This window comes from Pelodiscus sinensis, chromosome 13 (genome assembly GCF_052426305.1).
Source record: "Pelodiscus sinensis isolate ZL-2025 chromosome 13, ASM5242630v1, whole genome shotgun sequence".
Taxonomy (NCBI): Eukaryota; Metazoa; Chordata; order Testudines; family Trionychidae; genus Pelodiscus; species Pelodiscus sinensis.
The window spans coordinates 7421128-7439905 of record NC_143064.1 but is presented as its reverse complement, the minus strand read 5'-3'; the positions used below and the strand labels follow the sequence as shown (position 1 = coordinate 7439905).

General features: G+C 46.7%; 1 protein-coding gene across 5 annotated transcripts in view; it reads left to right on the top strand.

Moving 5' to 3' along the window:
* MAMLD1 (mastermind like domain containing 1) overlaps positions 1 to 18113 on the top strand; it is a 428240-nt gene extending 410127 nt beyond the window's left edge. For all 5 annotated transcript variants that reach the window (XM_075941086.2, XM_025178840.3, XM_006137785.5 and 2 more), the window contains 3 exons: positions 13982 to 14128; positions 15555 to 15636; positions 15912 to 18113. In XM_075941086.2, the coding sequence (XP_075797201.2) occupies positions 13982 to 14128; positions 15555 to 15636; positions 15912 to 16930 (1248 nt within the window). In that variant the 3' untranslated portion in view covers positions 16931 to 18113. The remainder of the gene's footprint in view (positions 1 to 13981; positions 14129 to 15554; positions 15637 to 15911) is intronic.
* Positions 18114 to 18778: the final 665 nt, after the last annotated feature.

The window sequence follows — 18778 nt, the reverse complement described above, 5'->3', positions numbered from 1 at the left end:
AGTCCCTTTTGCAGCACAGGAGCAGTGTAAGTAAGGAGATGTTTGCTCTGTGCTTAGACTTGGAAAATAAAGGAGTCAAGAGTCAAACACCCACTGAATTAAAATGGCACCTGAGTAGCTAACTCCCTTAGGTAGTGTTGAAAAATTGCAGCCTGTGTGCAGTTAAATTTTCAAACTTTCCCGCCGACATTATGCATGAGTATGGGTTACACGGTGTGTGAGTTCACTCATGCATACATTTCCACCAGCAGATCCTGCACTTGGGGATCCAGAAGGGTATTTGCATATGCAAATAAAGAAGTTAAAGCGGTTGTGCACATAACCGTGGTACTTGCACCCATGTGCAATTGCAGGGGAAAGTTTCAAACCACGCCTGCCTAGGATGCATGTATTTACAGGCAGAGCTACTGGTTATAGAAAGCCAGACAGCAAAGGCATCAAAATAGTTTTCTAAGCCAGACTGTTATGCACATCAGAGCATATCTCAGAATCCAGGACACAAGCCCTGTAGCTGAATTTTCCAGGTGCACAACCATTCTCACTGTGAATGTGAGATCAGAATCTGGACCTGGGGTCAGTGTGCTTGATGCCTGTTTACACTACCGGGAGCTCAGAATGACCCCAAGAGCCAGTGCTGGTTTTCCCCAGTTATTTAATTCCTCTCTGTTGCTTTACGATTTGTACTGATCAGGATTCTTACATTAATTTGCCCTGGGTGGTTTGGCAATCGAGAGCTGTTGTCTTTGTTCATAGAAGGCACCTCAGAACCGAGGGCAAATCTGATCTGATTTGACCCCCCCAAAAAATCCATATTAATTCCTGTTAAATTTTAGCTTGGAATTTTTTGTTATGCATCTGAAAATCCTTCCTCCCTGGGCTCCTTATTTCCATATTCACCCAGTGATGCTTTATTAGCATTGCACCCACCATCAGGATACATTTTGCAGCTGGTAATTTTTGTGCATTGACTGTGTGTGCGTGGGGAGGGAGTTCCTGCTTGATGGAGTATGGAGGTGCTCCAAGCATATGCTAACGCTGAATGGGGGGGTCCCAATTCCTGACCCATAGCTAATATCCTACATGTCACATCAAGCTCCCAAGGATTTCTGAGCTAGAGCTTGAAATGCTTCAGTTATCTACAAATAAACACCATTAATTGCTTTTAGAGTGTGTCTCGCAGTGGTTAAGTAATGAGATCCTCCTCCGTGTATTTGCACCTCCGCCTGTTCTGAGGTGGGGGACCCGTCTAAAGTGGTAACATTATTTAAAATTAGTGGGGGTATTTACAGGAAGGCATAAAGAACTGTCAGTTGTGGAAAGCGGCATTTTATGTTCTTGTCCCAGATGACCTTGCTCCAAGGACAAATCAGAGCTTGATGAAATGAAGCCTGCAGATGGCGAGTGATCTCAACTCTGTAATAATGAAATGACACAAGAAAAAAAATGAGCCCTCTCCAGTTTGTGAATACAATCTGAATGGAAGGAGAAAAGGAATTTTGAAGGGGAGATTTGAGTTGACTTGACTAAAGCTTTTCGGCTCTGGATGTCTTCATCAGGATATTTCTCTTGATTTTTTTTTTTAATTAGTGGCCCCATGTATATTAATAATCAAGATTGCCATAACATAATTTTTGCTATTTTTAAATGTTAACATCTTTGCTATGACTTTGCATAAAAGGTCAAAGCTTATTTGTTATTCATTGTTTTAGCCCAACATCTATCATTGTTTGGTTTTTTAAAGTTGAGGAGCTTTTGGAATCTGATTGGATTGATTACTTGATCTGGGCGTTTTAGTTTGGCAGGAAGGGATGAAAACAGGTAGGAAATTTAAGTAAAAAGTGATTGCTGCTCCTGTACATAATCTATATTATATTTTAAAACAATTAACTCACAAAAATGGAGCAATGCAAACACGTTTTTTACCCCTCTCCATCTCGATTTGGTCCAAGTAGATACAAATGGCAGGGATCTCCAGAATTTGTCAGCTGAAGGACTAAACTGCCCCCTTAACTCTAAATGTCCATGATTGAGTCAGTCCTTGCACGGTTCTACATCCGATCCCTTCCCCTTGCAATTTAATATATATATTCAGCATCCAGCTGTCGCTTTCCTCTGTGGCTGCTTCTGTCTTGCATTCAGATGTACTGACTCCTCTGAACCTCGTCAACACGTCCGTTAGAGAGCACGGTTTGACGTAACATGGACTACTTGAGTCAAACAGTACTTTAGAGATGCAAGCCATTGCAGTCTGTCACTGGGGCCTAGTGCAGCCCTCGAGAGTGAAGCAGAAAAGGCCGACGAGCCAAAATAGGGTGAAGTAAGTGCCAATTTAGCTTATCTCACTGAATTAATAGGTGAGCTGCTCTCCGTGGGAATCAGAGTGCCAAAACAAGCCAAACAGAAATGTTTTAGTGTTTACAGAGAATTCAGCTTTGGACTTTGTATGGAATATAGACCTGTAGGAAGTGAAGGCAGATAAGATAAGAGCAGGTTAGATAGACATCTATCTGGGATGGTCTAGACCAAAGCTACTCAACACGTGGCCCGTGGGCGACCTGCAGCCCATTTGCTTGCAGCCTGGGGAGCAGTTTGGGCTTACGTGGGGCTCACTCGGCCCAGGGGTGGGAACCAAAACAAAAAAGTAGTCAATATAATGTCTTCTGTTTATATGCATTTTAATAGTTAAATTTCTGGATGGTCATTGCTCATTAAAAGTGCTGTCATATGGGTAGAAATTGGGGAACTATTGCATTTTATTAATGTCAGCAGAACTGACTCAAATGGGGCCTGTGTGTTGTGTACTCTTGCCTTAAACTTTGTATTCATGTGTGTCAGTTTGAAAAGCTAATTGCATATATTTGCATGTATATGCAGCCATACTTAAGTTGTGGCCCCCGGCATGTGCTGTGAGTATCATTGTGGCCCCTGGGGCTTCCAAAGTTGAGTAGGCCTGGTCTAGACGGTACTGGGTCCTGCTGTGAGGGCAGGGGACTGAACTTGATGACCTCTCGAGGTCCCTTCCAGTTCTAGTGTTCTATGATAAATGTATTAGAAACAGTGGTGACCAAGACACCCTACTCAAAATGGGTATAAAACATAGAATTCTGGGCTCAAAAGGAGCAGCCCGCGGGGAACAATATGTGCGTGTGCTGAGGACACCTGTGCTGTGTGCCTTTCTTACCATTCTGATTTCCTGGGTGCTTCCGTAGGAGCGCGTCTCTGAGCCTGCCGCTGCCCCTCACTTGGGCTGGTGGAGCGCAGAAGGTCCTCTTCCAAGGTTGTCATTACCGAAGCTCTGGAAATCCTCCAGTAGGGGATGCCTACCCGAAGGGTGTGATCTGCAGCCTATTCCCGCCCCTCCTGGAAGGCAGGGAGTCACTTTCGATTATTGTCAGTCACTCCTACTCCAAAGGCTTGCGTACACTGCAGTGCATTCAGTGCCTGCGGATTTATGCATCCCCATGTTACATGGAGTGTCCCACCTGTCTAATAAGTGGAATGCTGATTATATTCCCGAACCAGCCTCCTGTGCTCCTTCCTGCTATCAGCATGATGTTCATTAAAACACCCTATTAGCATGACCTCAGATGGGCCTGATAGAGCATGCATACGAAATAAAACAACCAGTGCAATAACTTGCCATAGCTTGTAGATGCCTTTTTTCTTCTCTATTGAATAAAACCAGCCGAGGAAAAAATAATGTGGCAAAATCATTGCACAGAAGTTTTCACTAATTTCTTTAGTGGTTTTTGGAAGGGGGAGTGGAGCTGAGTTCCCTTCCTGTTCAAAGCCTGAGTTCATTTCGAAACAGAATTGTGGATATTTCTTTTTGAGCAGCAGGCCACATAAGAGCAGCTAGAAAGAGATGAGCGTGTTTTCTATTTTACTTGGCCAAGACCGTCCCTGGTGGAGTTGCCAGCCAGGTAGAGTGATCTTGACATTGCTTCTATCAAAGAAGGAGGGTTAGCTTTGTGTGAGGCTCAGCATGTCGGTGCCATACAAACAGAAGAAAGAACTTAAAAGAACTTTTCTCTCTCTCTCTTGCTCTCTCTCTCTTTTTTTTTTTTTTTTTAAACAAAACCGTATACCCATGGATAACTTACAGTCTTCAAACAAAAGCTTTTTCCTGGCTGACAACCCCTGAGATAAGCCTAGAAATTTGAGTCTGATAGTATTTTACATGGTTATATATCAAGTAAACGGGTGGAAGATGAAAAAAGAAAAGACCCACAGTTTGTTTTATCAATGCCTGTATATTGTGTTAAAACAAACAAACTGGAATGGGGGAAAACAAAGCTTCAGAAGATGTCTGGACCAAAAGGGTCAATTTTATCTTGAAGTGCATCTTTGAAGTGGAGGCAGAATCTGGGGTGGGGGCCAGAAGAAGAGGGAGAAGGCAAGGAAAAAAAATCTTTCCCTAAAGAGCAAATGTAAAGTCATGTTAAAGGCGACAAACAGGGTCTATAATCTGTGCATGTTGCTTTAATGTAAATAGTCATGGCATCATGACTTAAATCAGTTTTAAGACATGGAACATGAATATTCTGCCAATGCATGGGGTAGGGATGGGTTTGGAAGGGGGGGAGAAAGGAGGTTGTTTGTATAAAGGGTGCCCTATCTCAACCCAAATATTTTTGCCTTTTAATATCCAGTTAGATTAAAACGTAAGGAAGCATTGGTAGCAGCTGCTTAGTAAAGCCTTGCTGCACCAAGATTCTCCTCTTTTAAACATCTGAAGGTCTCTCAGGAATACCAAGCAAAGGGATTCTTTATGGATCCTACAATTGAGACAAACAAGTAACTCTTGCTGCAGTACAGCCAGTCCCCAACTTACGAATGAGTAACGTACCAAACACTTGGTCGTAACTCTAAGTGTTTGTCAGTCGGACTCCATTCATTTATATGCGTCCACGCTGTTCGTAAGCACGGATCGCGTTCGTAACTCGGGGACTGGACCGCCTTTATGAACAATTAATGGGAGGTTTGGACATAAGTACGAACAGTCGTAAATCAACTGTTCGTAACTCGGGGACCGGCTATATAGGCTGAACCTCTCTAGTCCAGCACTCTCTCGTCCAACAACATGTGTGGTCTGGCATGATTTCAATTAGCCGGATGTCCACTTATCGTGGGTGTGGCCAAGTTTCCCATGGTCCCATAAAGTTTGTTTATAGTCCCCAGTCCTGGCCCTCAGGGTATATCTACACCAGGGCTACTCAACTTTGGAAGCCCTGGGGGCCACATTGATACTCACGACACATCCAAAGGGCCACAACTTAAGTGTGGTTGCACGTGCATGCAAATATATATATGCAAATAGCTTCTTTCACACAATGCCCCTGCTCTCCGGGTACCTCCTCCCTGGGGGCTAGAAACGTCAACACCCTGTACCCGTCTGTTCCAGCCAGCCCGTCCACTTGTGTCTTTGAATGCTCACCCTGCCTGGGAGACATTTAGCCTTTGTGGAGCGTGTTTCCAGTGGAGGCCATGTTCACAGGATCCCATCTGCAGGCCACGTGTTGAGCCCTGCATAAACCCAAACTGCACCACAGGCCACAAATAAATGGGCCACGGGCCACACGCAGGCCACAGGCCACGTGTTGAGTAGCCCTGGTCTACACTGTGGCGCTACATGGGGATAATTCTGGTATCCTGAAATAGCTATTCCACGTCTTTTTAAGCAAGCCCGTTATTTCAAAATATAATGGGCTTGCTGCTCCAACGGCCTTGTAAACCCCGTTCCACAAGGATTGAGGAATGTTTCAGAATTGCACTTTACTTCAAAATTTGGTGCTACATAGACAGCGCCAAATTATGAAATAAGATGTTTCTAAATTAACTCAAAATAAGCTACACAATTTGCGTCGCTCAAATTGCGTCGCTTATTTCAAGCTAAGGGTGCAGTCTTTTGTGCTGTTATTTAGCTCTCATTTACCCCTAACTGTCTTCTAACAGCCCGATAAGAAATGGAATAGTTGGTAATGCTGCTAGACAATATTGATCTGTGGTTCGGCAAATTCTCTGGTTTGGCATCAGTCAGGTCCAAACAGTGTCAGACTAGAGAGATTCAACCTATAGTTTGATGCATGGAACAGCGATAGAAGGGGCATGTTTCGGATACAGCTATTATTTGCATTGTCAGAGCACTGAGGACCCCCAATCACAGACCAGGGTTCCTTTGTGCTAGGAGCTGTAGACAGAACAAAGAGTCGCTGCCTTTTGATCGTGAAGTCTCTGCGTCCCCTCCAAACACAGTTCAGAAATGACGCCACGAAGCTTGAGGACACCCTGCCAGGAAGGAAAGCCATCTCGTTCTTCCCAATTTTACGGACATGTGAACTGGGCACTTAGACCAGGTCTACACTGTGGGGGGGAGGTCGGCTTAAGGAACGCAACATAAAGAACATAGCTGGAGTCGACATTCCTGAAGCCAAGCTTGGCCCTGTCTCCATATTAATAGTGAGGAGTATCAGTGCCGATGGGGCAGTTCCCTCAGCATTTGATTTAGTAGTTATTTACTAGACCCGCTAAATCAAACCCCAGAAGATGGATCGTCAGAGCGTTGATCCTCTGGGAAGTGGAGACGTGGCCCTGGCCTAGATTATGTCTGCACTGTTGTTAAAAACCCTCGGCTAGCCTGTGGCAGCTGACTCGGGTTCGGGCAAAGGGGCTGTTTAGAAATTCAGGCTGGAGCTCGGGCTCCAGGCCCCTGCAGTTAAACAGCCCCTTAGCTCAAGTCTCAGGAGCCCAAGTCAACTGGCACAGGCCAGCCGTGGGTGTCTAATTGCAGTGTAGGCAGAGCTGTAGAGGTTGTCTGACTAGCCCAAGCTTTGCTGTGAGTCAGTAGCAGAGCCAGAAATAGAACTGTTTGGGAGTTTTGTTGCCCTATCTCTTAAGCTTGCTAGAATATAGCTCATTTGCAACTACTTTAGGGCTAATTGTCTTTGGCTCAGAAAGCTTGTTAGGCATTGGCACTTAATTTTTTGTTACCGCACCACCACTGTCCCCACACTAACAGTGAACATGCTGATCTCTGCTGCCTGTTTACCTTTGCATTTTGTCTTTGGTTCAGTGGTTGCACTTCACCGTTTATTTCTGTTTTGAGAGCTGAAATTACTGGAGTCAGCTGGGAGCCCCACTTAAAGAAGAGGGGCTGTTACTCAAACTAACAGTGTCTTTCACAAAAGAAGAGACTTTCGAAGCTCAGTCCCTGTATGCATTTTGAATCAGATGCTCTTCAGTTCTTCCACTGCTGGTTACTTTCGTTTGAGATGCACAGTTTTCGTTAGCCCTGCAAAGTGTCACGGTTCTCTGCAAAGCTGACTCTTATTTCTCACAGTAATTTTGCTCTGAGTTGGTTATCTGGTAACCACAAATAATTCCGTTCTGATTAGCCTGTTGATGAACTGTTCCAATTCACGTGACTGGCTTTATTGGGAGGGTCTATAACGGTGGTCACCAACCAGTAGATCGGGATCTACTGGTAGATCTTGGAACCTTTGACAGGTGATCCTGAGAGGTTTGGCTGGGAGGCTGTCAAGTGTTAGCCCTTCATCTGCCCCTCTCGGCACTTCCATGCTGCTCCTGCCCTCTGCCTTGGAGGTACCCTTCACCCCTGGGTGCCCCCTGCTTGCTATGCAGGGCATGGGAAGAAGAGGAGGGGGTGCTGATGTCAGAGTGCCCCTCCCTCCATCCTGTACCCCATCTCCACAGAGCAGAAGGGGCAGGTATGGAGAGCGTTTGCTGGCTGTTTTTGGGAGTGTTGCGGGGAGGTAGGGGTGAGCCTGCCTTAGCCCCCTGCACCACCACCCAGAAGCCATCTGTGGTAAGCAGTGCCCAGCTGGATCCTGCATTCCGAACCCCGGTCCCAGTCCTGAACCCCTCCTGCACCCCAAACCCCTGCCCCCAGCCTGATAAAAGTGAGTGAGGAGGGGAAGGGAGGATGGAGTAAGCAGGGGGAAGGCCTCAGAGAAGGGGTGGGAAGGAGATGGGGCAAGGGTGTTTGGGTTTGAGGTAGATCCTGCATTGCACTTAAATTCAAAAAGTGATCTTATGCTTTAAAAGGTTGGAGACCACTGGTCTATAATATACTGATCGGCGGCCTTACCTGACGGCTTCTACCTTCTGAGAGGTAGCCGAATGAGTTAGCTTCAGAAAAAACAACACGGAGCCAGGTGGCACTTAAAGACTAACAAATGTATTAGGGCGTAAGCTTTTGTGAGAGACATCTCACTTCTTTAGGCATCTTCTTCAAGTGCCACTGGACTCCTTGTTGCTTCTTCTGCAGATCACTATCGTCTAGCTATGGATAGTGACTTTATTCCACAGTTTGCTGGTCCCTTCATGCCCTCATTGAAATATACTGAAGCTCTTCAATAGCTCTGGACTTAGAGTTCTACCTTGAGAGCAGAAAGGAAAATATGGGAATGGCGAATGAACTGAGTGCTTTCAAATGTGTTTTGTTTTTAAACAGTGGCTACTTTGGATTAAAATTAATGGGAGTCTTGCCTGTCCATCCAGAGTGACGAGGCCCCTCAAAATGACACTGGGGAAGGCCTTTTTTTAGACTTCTGTTAGGCTGTTTATTAATCAAGATTCATGAAGAATTAAGGGCTGTAACGTTCCAGATTCTCACCCAGATGAACAGGAGTGCGATTACTGGATAAGCAGCAGAGAGCTGGTGTTTCTGAGATGCGGTCACATTTAGGGGTGTTAGGTATCTTCATTTTAGTAATCGTGTAGCCACAAAAAAATGTTATCGGTTACACAGTTACTAAAATACTCCCTGGGTATGGGACTGGCCACCCGTGTGCTACTGGCTCCTAGCCCCCCTTCCGGGGAACCACCTGCCATCCCGGACTGCTGCTTCTGTATCAGAGGCAGCAGGGCAGGGTGGTTTAAAAATCACCTCCCCACGCAGACTGGCTCCCATGTGGCAGCAGCAGCCCTGTCCACAGGGAGCCTGAGCTGACCACTGGAAGAGGCTGCTCCAACATCCCGTCTGTGTCCCTTCCCCCACGCTGCTGCCTCTGACATAGAGACAGCAGCATGGGGGGGGGGTTGCTCCGCAGAGCCACTGCTTGTGGGGAGCTGGCTTCCTCCAGAACACAAGTTCCTGCTTCCCCCTGCTCGATCCCTTGCTGCCTCTGATACAGAGGCAGCAAGAGGGGGTGTGTGCATGTAGTCGTTAGGATTAACCGTTAAGCCCCGGCTTATCGGTTGATTGTTTAAACAACAATATGCTAACATCCCTAGTCACCTAATTAACACTTTTAGTCTGCTTGTGCCTTTCCTGCGACTGGAGGCCAGGTTTTTAGACATGTCTGTGCATGGCTTGTAAACGTGGGTGCAGGCCCAGTATAGCACTTAAGCATGGGCTTAGTTTTCAGCATACTTGTTGTCTCTAGTGGGCTTATTCATGGCCTTTGAGTTAAGCGCCCATGTAAATGTTTTGCTGGATCAGAGCTACAATTGGTGTGACTGGACACTCCGCCGCAGGAATCATCTGTGCTGTTTTGTACATACATGTCATTCTAATGGGGAGTCACTGCACACGCTATTTTTAAAGCCCTGCAAAACCCGCCGATATCTGCTCTATGTCCACGGGTATCCTCATCCACGGGTCCGGCTGTGGATAGGCGCGGGTCCGGCTGTGGATAGGCGCGGGTCCGGCTGTGGATAGGCGCGGGTCCGGCTGTGGATAGGCGCGGGTCCGGCTGTGGATAGCCGCGGCTGCAGATATAAATTTTGTATCTGCGCAGGGCTCTAGTTATTTTTGCTTGTGAATGGCCAGCGATGTGTCTGACTCATGACTGGTGTACACAAAGACATGGGGCATTTCCCCTCCCCCACAGACGTAATGGTTGTACCTGGTGTGAGGGGGCCGACTCACCACTGCAGCACCACCAGCCGTCTGTCCTGGGAATTCGCTCTTTCTTACCAGCTGGGTGCCTTCCTTCTGGTGGTGTCTCCCCTCTTTCTCCCGGTCACGGCGTCCTCTTTGGGACACTGCCCTCCAGCAGTGCCCATATCAGTCTCTGGGCCCCCTTCCAGGGGTAGTTGTTACTCCACGGGCCGTGTTTCAGGCCCGGCGGCCAGGGAGCTTACTCGGCCCGAGCCCTGCCTTGCTTCCCCAGCGCTGCTTTCACTCCAGGGAGTCGCCTGCTCCCCTCCCAGAGCAGCCGCCCATCTTCCTCCTCCTTCCAGGAGTCCTTCCTTTTATAGGCCCCAGCTGGGCCCTAGTTAATGAGGCCTGCATCAGCTGGGGCGTTATTCCCAACCCTTGCTCCGGGCTGGGGTTTGCCCTTCAAGGGCCAGTGCAGGGCAAGTGCTCTGTCACACCTGGGCACAGACACAGAGCATACAGTCCATTCCTGTTGCCTCTAACTCTTCCTGCCTGGCTCCCAACACTAGTCCATGGTCCTGGGTCTCTGTCCACCATCTCATTGCACTTACTCCTTCTCCAACAGGAACGGCCACTTTGGAAAGCCCACTGAGTACTGTGAGCGCTGAAACTGCTGAGTGACAGTTTGCCTAGCAACAGAACCACGTGCTTTCAACATTTTCAGGCTCCTTAGAGTGTGCTGTGTGGTTAAAGATTCTGCTGATGTTTTGATTTGAGTTTTGGGGGGAGAGGGAGAGAGAGAGAGAGATCGCAAAGTTGTGATGTATGATGAAAAACACCAGAGGAATTCTGTGACTGCGCACCCGGCATTCATATCTCAGGCTGTAACCATAAGTAACGATACGCGCCCCTCCATGTGTGAACACCCAGGGCTGTGATCTCTGGCTTTGAATTTCAAGTCCTGCCCCACATGCTGTCTTCCTGAAATTTAAAATGGGATAGCCCAAAGCATGGGCCAGCTCAGAGTATGGCTTGTTTGGCCTTTTCGGGGGAAGTGATTTTTCTTGGGTAGTGATGAAAAGGAAAAATATTTAAAGTTCATTAACCTTTGGTACAGATAGCAGCATCCTTTAGACCACATGCAAGAGCTATTCTTAGTCATGGTTCTTTTCTACTGTAACGGAATGCAGTAGTTCCCACTAGTGGTGGAAATTGAGATTTTTTGGTTTTGTTTTTGTTTTGGCTCATTCTAAACGTGAACTGCAAAATGAAAGCCTCTGAATTCCTTCCCTGTCCCTCCCCTACCCCTTTTTTTTGTAATTTTCCCCTAACAAAAATGTGTGCATGTGTATTATTTTTCTTTTGTGGCTAATTAAACTCTTCTCCCAAAGATATCAACCTGTTCCAAGTATTAGCACACAAACTTGTCTGATTGTCTTTCTTGCAGCAAAATCGTTACAGAGCTTGCTGTATCGCAAGGCCATTCTGCTGCAGCTGCAATTAGTAATGTGATTTCCCTTCCTTTCCCATTAATAATACGGAAAAACCAACGTTATTTTCCTAATGAGGTTTAGGAGGAATTAGAATGAGGTGGACACGATTCGTTTAAAAAAAAAGACTTTAAATGTTATGACTTGTTAATTCAATAGCCCTGAGCGAAACAGAACGATTGTGCTTGCGCTCAACTCGTTTGCTTCAGTAAGCACAGACCCTCTGCACGCAACAAGACAAGTTCGGAGGAAATTGGCTAGGTGGCAGGGATTTTAGTGCTATGAACATTTCAGTGTCTTTTATGTGCCGAGTACACAAACCGAATCCCTGCTCTTTCAAATATTCCCCTAGAGGCAATCCATATTATTCAAAGCTTAACTGTGGCCACGGAATAATATCTGACATGAAAGCAGAACACTAGCTTTACATGAACTTTTGTCTTTACATCAGGAGTAAATCATATTTACTCCCCCCACGCCAGCTTCTCCTTGCGTGGGAGGGAGGAGAGAAACGGAATAGTGTCCGGCAGGATTGTAAGCAAAGCCGAGGTAATAATGTCTGGTCTTGTGAGACTGCCCCTGAATAGGAATGATAATGAGACCAGTGATGAGTTGCAGGTTTGTCTTTTGGTGAATTATCTCACAGGCATTTACATTTCATCCATTGTGGTTTTGCATAATAGACCTAAGTGCTGCCACAAAAGGAGGCACCATAAAAGTGAGTAATTTCAGTGACCTTCTTGGTAATCGCTCCTATTTTTAAAAAATGTATATATCTCCAAATGACCGGGGCAATCCCTTATAGCGAAGCCATCACAAAAGGCGTTCCAGCTCTGACAGCCTGGCTTTTGACAAACACCCTCCAACGTTTCCTTCTGGTCACTCCGAACCATTGATCGCATCCTGTTTGCTCGTTGTCAGATGTCAAAAGGCAACAATCACTTTCTTCTGGCTTATCTTCTGATAGCATTGATTCTCAAACAAAGGATGTGGGCTTCCATTCTGAAAACAAAGGAAACATGGCCTCGTTAAGAATGCTGCATATAATGTACATAATTTTCTCTGCCAATACTAACAAAACATCATAAATAATGTAAAAGCTGGATGTTAAAATGGGAAATATACTGGTTGTTACCGTGTCGGGGTATAGAGTTTGCTGGAGCATTTCCCTGCTTTTCTGCCTCTCCATTGAAGACGTGGCTTTTTCACTTAATTTCTCTTCCCCTGATTACATGCTACCTCTGCAAGATGTTTTGGCTTAAGTGTTTCTGACTTCCTCGTCCTTTCAAGTTCTGCTCCCATAATTTTTGGGGTGTTGTTGTGATTAACAGCCGTAAGAATCTTCTCTTCTGTTCATTTTGGGACAGATTCTCATGTGGCGGGAATTGATGCTGCTGTTATTGACGACAAGGGAGCAATGCCAGTTCCTACCAGCTGGGGATCTGGCTCATTGATCCCAGTGCAGTAAGGCTGACTGGCGCCAGTTGGAAATCTGCCTCTTTCTTTCCATTGCATACTCAGATTCTCGCCCTTGTTTCCAGATCATCTTTATCAGGAGCTTTCCCCTCTGAGACTGGTCTCCCCTATTCCCCATTCACTGCATGATTGTGCCTCTGCTTTCCCTGTGGGTACGTCTGCTCTATGCAGAAGATCAATGCTGCTGCAGTCGATCTTCCCGTGTTTGAGTTAGTGGGTGTAGGATAGACCCTCTAGATTGAACTCAAAGGGCACCCCCATCGGTGACAATACCCCTGCTTTCACAAGGAGTAAGGGAAGCTGATGGGAGTGTTTGTTCCCATTGGCCTCCCTCTCTATGGATGGCGTGGAAACACAATGTAAGCTACATCGACTCCAGCTACGTAATTTACACCGCTGGAGTTGTGTATCTTACGTCAACCGTCTGATGTAGTATAGACCAGGGCTAAGTTCCTCGCCGCATGCTTCTCCTTTCTCCCCTTTATGTAACCCCGGGTATATTCCAGCTCATCTTCCTTTGTCGTTAAGGCCTTGTCTACACTAAATGGAAGAGCACCGCTGCTGTGATTGATCTTCCAGAGTTCGATTCAGCGAGCCTAGTTAAGACTTGCTAAATCGAACTCAGAGGGTGCCCCCAGCTGGAGTTCTGTACTCCTGCTTTTGAGAGGAGTAAGAAAAGCCAACAGGAGCATTTGCTCCCATCAACCTCCCATTGTGGGGATGTCGCCAAGCTCGGCTTAAGATAAGCTGACTCATTGCATGAACCATAAGCTGAACTGCCGGGTGTGGGGTAGACCTGGCCTTAGCATCACCTTGGAGAATTAGTGGAGAACATGCGGCTTGATTCACATCCCATCTGCCAGTTACACACTGTGTGAGTGTGAATCAGGGGCCTTGGGCCGGGACAAAGAACTTTGGGTGAACCTTTGATCCTGCAGATTTTTCCTTTGTTGATACTCTGAAGCCAGAACAGGCCACTGCTACTCATTGCGTCAGCCGTGATGTGAGCCATCCAGTGGTGCAGACTCTGTAGACACCCAGATGAGGCGGTTCAGGATGGGACAGTAGTTGGGCTGCTGGCGGGGGACGGCCCCAGTGGATGGGACCGTGGGCGTCTGTTATGATGTCCCCGGTGAGACTGATTTTTTCCTTTTTTTATCTTTTGTGGCAGGATCAGAATCCGGGCATTGTTACCAGACTTCAGGAGCCAGGCACTATGCCCAGTGGAGGCTCGGGGCCTGCGCCAGCGACAGTCAACGGATACACGATGAGGAACCATTTGCTGAAGCAGCAGATCATGAGACGGCAGCTATTGCAGGTTGGGCCTTGCTGTGCCAACGCGGCTCCTGTAATGTGTGTGGGGGAGAGGGGGGGCTGCGTTACCGCGGGAATGACATTTGCAGTGGGAGGAGGGGGTGTGTGTTGGGGTGTGCATGTGTGTTTACACCCAGACACACAGACACACGCTATGTGGAAGAGGAACTTGGCCACCTCCACGCCGCTGTTTCCATCTGCTGCTGTCCAGGGTCTGTGCGAGAAGAGAGGGCAGGGGCTGAGGGTCCTCCTCGAAGTGTGAGTGAGGCAGGGTTGGGGGGATGCTCTTCATTCCCACCTCCTCCTGCACCATGAGGATTCCTCCGTGTAGATGGTCCGGCTCCATTTCTAGTCCCGTTTGCACTGAGCTCGCCACTCCCTGCAGGAGGACAGCGCGACGGGAGCGCTCAACCGGGAGATTTCCTCCCCGGGCCTGCCCTGCACCTGGCCGCTGGAGGGGGGACCCAAGGACCTCTTCATCCCTAGAATCTGTCCCCATTGCTGGCTGGCTGCCTCCTCGCTCTGCTTTTGCCTCCTTCTCGCACCAAAATGCCCCCCCTCCTTGCCTGGCCCCATAGCTGGAATTGTGGGCCACACATCCCAGTCCGTACTGTGCTCTCTGCACTGTAGATGCCATCGCAGGGCAGACGGCCCAGTGCCGTTTGGAAGAACGTGGTCAGAGCTCCCAGTAGCACAGGCAGGCTGGGCTGGAGAAGATGTCCCTGAAGCAGAAGGAAAGGTGCACGGCCTACACGTCAGCTCAGTTTAGGCAGCGCCGCCAGTATTCTGGTAAAGGAGGGAGTTTCCCAGGAGTTCTCCCCGTGGGTCCATAGTAAGGTTTGGTTTAAAACAAGGATCTGGCTCGGCATGAGAGGGGGGCTATCTTCCCAGCACTCTCCTCCGTCAGTCTGCCCCATTTGGGTTTTGTTCACATGCTGGGAGCACTTTTCATTTCCTCCCCCAAGAATCTGGTGAGTCAAAGGATGTGCCCAGAAAAATGATCCTGTGGATCTCCCTGCAACACAGAGAGCCTGATCCACTGCGGATAATGGAAAGGCTCTCAGTGGCTCGGCTGGCTTTGATTCAGGCCCCGCTGGAACAGAAACAAGGAGAGTTGGGGGGGTAGAGCCCCCCATCCCCAATGGGGTGAACAAAGTGGCCCCAGTGTCATTCCAGATCCCCTGTAGACCTAGACCTGGCTACACAACTTTTGCCTCAGGCAGCCCCTAGTTGGGTTGTGCTATTTAGAGGGCACCTTTGCAAGAAGGGGCATGTGAAGAATTAAGTTCCTGACAGGGTGGCGCATCTGAAGAGCTTGTGTGTGTCGCTGGACAGGTTGTTAGCGCCCAACTGGTCAGACGTCAGAGGTCGGCCGTTATCGCTGCTCCTCCAGGGGTCGCCACGTGACAAGCCTTTCTCTTGCTTTCCAGGAGAAGCAGAAACAAAGCATGCTGGGAGCCGCGTCTGAGCAGAGGGCTTCCTTTGCACCCCAGCAGATGAGTCAGTTTCAGGGTAAGGAGTGAAAACGCGCGCGCCTAAAAGCCGGGGTCTCATTCCCGGCAGGGCTCTTACTTTTCTTTCCATGCAAAATATCATTATGTCCACGTTTTGTCACATCACGTGGGATTTGCCTGTTGCCACCTCAGTAGTAATTCTGTGACAGGAAACAAGGAGAGGCCTGTGTAAGGAAAGAGAGGAATCTGAGCAGAGCATCGTGTTAAAGCTCTGCCGTGTGTCGGGGATAAACGCACCCTTAATGATTAACATATACGTCTTTTTCGATACAGCAATGCCACAGCCTGTTCCTACTGACTGCGGGCAGGCCATGCCAGCTCCTCCACTCAGCCACCGCATGATGCCCTCCAATCCAGGACTACTTCAGAACAGCTTGGGCTCCGGCATTACTCCAACCACTGTTAACCAAAACAGTGGGGCAATGGTCATGATTCCGCATAATCCTGGCAAACAGCAAGGAATTTTCCCACCGAATTCCGATTTTAACATGCCTCTGCGACCAAACCAATCCTCGCTGGGCATGAGCTCAGGATGCCAAACAGTCCACAGCCATGCCACAGTCCAGCCAGGAATGACATTGTCTAGCTTTAGCTCCAATTCCTTAACAAATCACTCAGCAGCTCAGCAACACTTAAGACAGCCGACTATGCCAAGAATTTCTACCGTCTATCCCAACACATCTGCCCAGATGTGGACACCGACTGGGGTTTCAAGAATGCCAAATCAAAGCCAAATGGATACCAGCATGCAGCCATTCTCCAGTAACCCTCTAGTCTCCAAGCAGAACGTGAGACCAAATATGCCAGGTCAGCCGTTTTCCCACCAGGCTGTAGCGCCTCCTAATCAGATTGCACCAGGAGTCCAGGTCAGACAGATGCAAAAACTAAACCTGGGGCAGTCCGGCCAGAGCCTAAACACGCTGAATAATCAGAACTTGAGACACAATTTAACCAGAGGACCATTGCCAGCTATGAATGTTATGAAATCCATGCCACAAGGCATGTCCAGTTTTAACCAGCTCAATCCAGCTCAAGGACTCTGCCCACCAAGTTACCCCTCCGCAGGCCAGCTGTCAGGAACATTCAACAGAATGAGCACTGCCTCCGAGCTCCCGCAGTACGACTTTGGGCCACAACAGAGTAATTCGATCTTGCCAGGAAACTGCAGCGAAACTGACTTCATCGACTCCCTCATGAAGAACAGTAGCAACAACGATGAAGACTGGTTGAACAATTTGACAATGATAGACGACATTTTGGGACAGCATGCTCAAAGCTCTGGGCACGTTTAGCTCATCAGGAAGCAGACTTAGCTTGTAAATAACTTGTGTGTGACTTCGAAAAGTAAAAACAAACCAACACAAATCGCCTCCTCTTTCAATGCCGAACGAATGGACGCGGCCAATTCGTTGCCTGCATCAAAGTTTAATATGGGCAGTTTTTCAGATGACTGTATATATTTGAATATTTTGTAAATTATGTTTTCCTAAACATTAAATATAGAAGTATTTATACTTCTTTGCTGAACTGTTTGTAAATAAATCTATAGCAAACATTTTTTGTTTTATTATAGGAATTTCATTATACCTTGTTATAAATATGCAAATAATATTGTTAGTTTCAGTAATACTGTGTATTACAGCATAAAATACTTATGTTTTTGACATAACTTAACACATGAGCTGGGGTTGTCTGTGCAAACTGGTTAAACAGGAAGCAAATGTGGTAATTTATTTCCCTAGTCAAGAAAGAAGATGGAGGAGTTGCATTTTTTTTTTAACTCTCAACTCGGTCTTAGCACCCTTCCTGCAAACTGATCCTCGTGAGTGGATTCCATCATGGCTTCGTGGAGGTATTCACCCACAGATATCTGATTGCAGGATTGCGGCAAAGTTTTCAGTTGAGATATACTTCTCCATATGTTAATGAGAGTGTTGAATGCATTAACTGTCTCGCCCTGAGTATATACTCGTAATAATATAACTGTTAACACAGATTATGTGACTACAGATTACAACCGATTGAGGAGTTATGGTGTGACATGAGCAACACCCGAAGAGCAAACATCAGCTAAACATTGTTAAAGCCCCCTTCTGGAGGTTTCATCCAATGATGCGATTTTTCTGGTTTGCATACCTCTGCCATGTATATTTGTAGTGTACAGGTGATTTGTTCCTGGTTTCAAGGCTTTTCATAATTTTGTTTTTAATGTGAGACTTTTTTTCTGCAGGGGAGAAAAGTCTAGCAACATTAATAGTTACTTTTTGATGTTTTTGTCAGCTACTATTGTTATATGTATATTTAAGTCTGTTTATAAAAGATCCACTGTACTGTAAACTTCTAAAAATGTTCATACTTTGTGTAATCATATTTTAATAGTCATGTCATACCTTGCAATACATTTGTAATATAACGTCAGCTTCAAGCACAGAATGTTTTTTCTTCATACCATAATAAACTGCCGGGGGAAAATTGCATATATTTTATGTTTTCATTTCATAGAAGCAGCATTTTGTAGCCGCATACATTTGATCTGAATTATGTCACTGTTTTCCAGGCTGTTAGGACGTCATTTGAATACCTTGTATAAATATATATATGTGCTATTACTAGAAGAAATGAGGTAGAGGAGGAATTGAATTAAGCAGGTGAGAATTTCAGTTTTGAATGGGATTTCCTATGCCAGATTTACCCATCCTTTCAAATGCAATTATAAATGAATCCAGACAACTCTATCTGTTTTTATATAACATCTACTACCATAATTATTTAGGCAACACTTCTTATTATCCAGAAATATAAATGACTCTAGATTTTGGAATGATTACTTTGACAACTCTTTATTTTTACCTGAAATACCTGTTGGTCTATCTGGAAAATGCAACTGTTCCACTTCAAGGTAAAGCCATGTCCAGTGTAAAGCAATTCAGGGCAATTGTCCAGGTGCTGTCTTGTTAGAGCTACACCATATCATCTCGTATTAGAAACGTTTGTGTGTGCCTGTGGGGAACAACGCTGAGCCACCCCATTCAGTTTAGAGATGTAAGACTTTAAGGGAGGGCTCGAGATGCAAAAAGCTACTGCCTGTTCTGGGGGGGGGGGGGGAGCGAGGATGTTAAAAAAAAATGGCCATCCCAAAT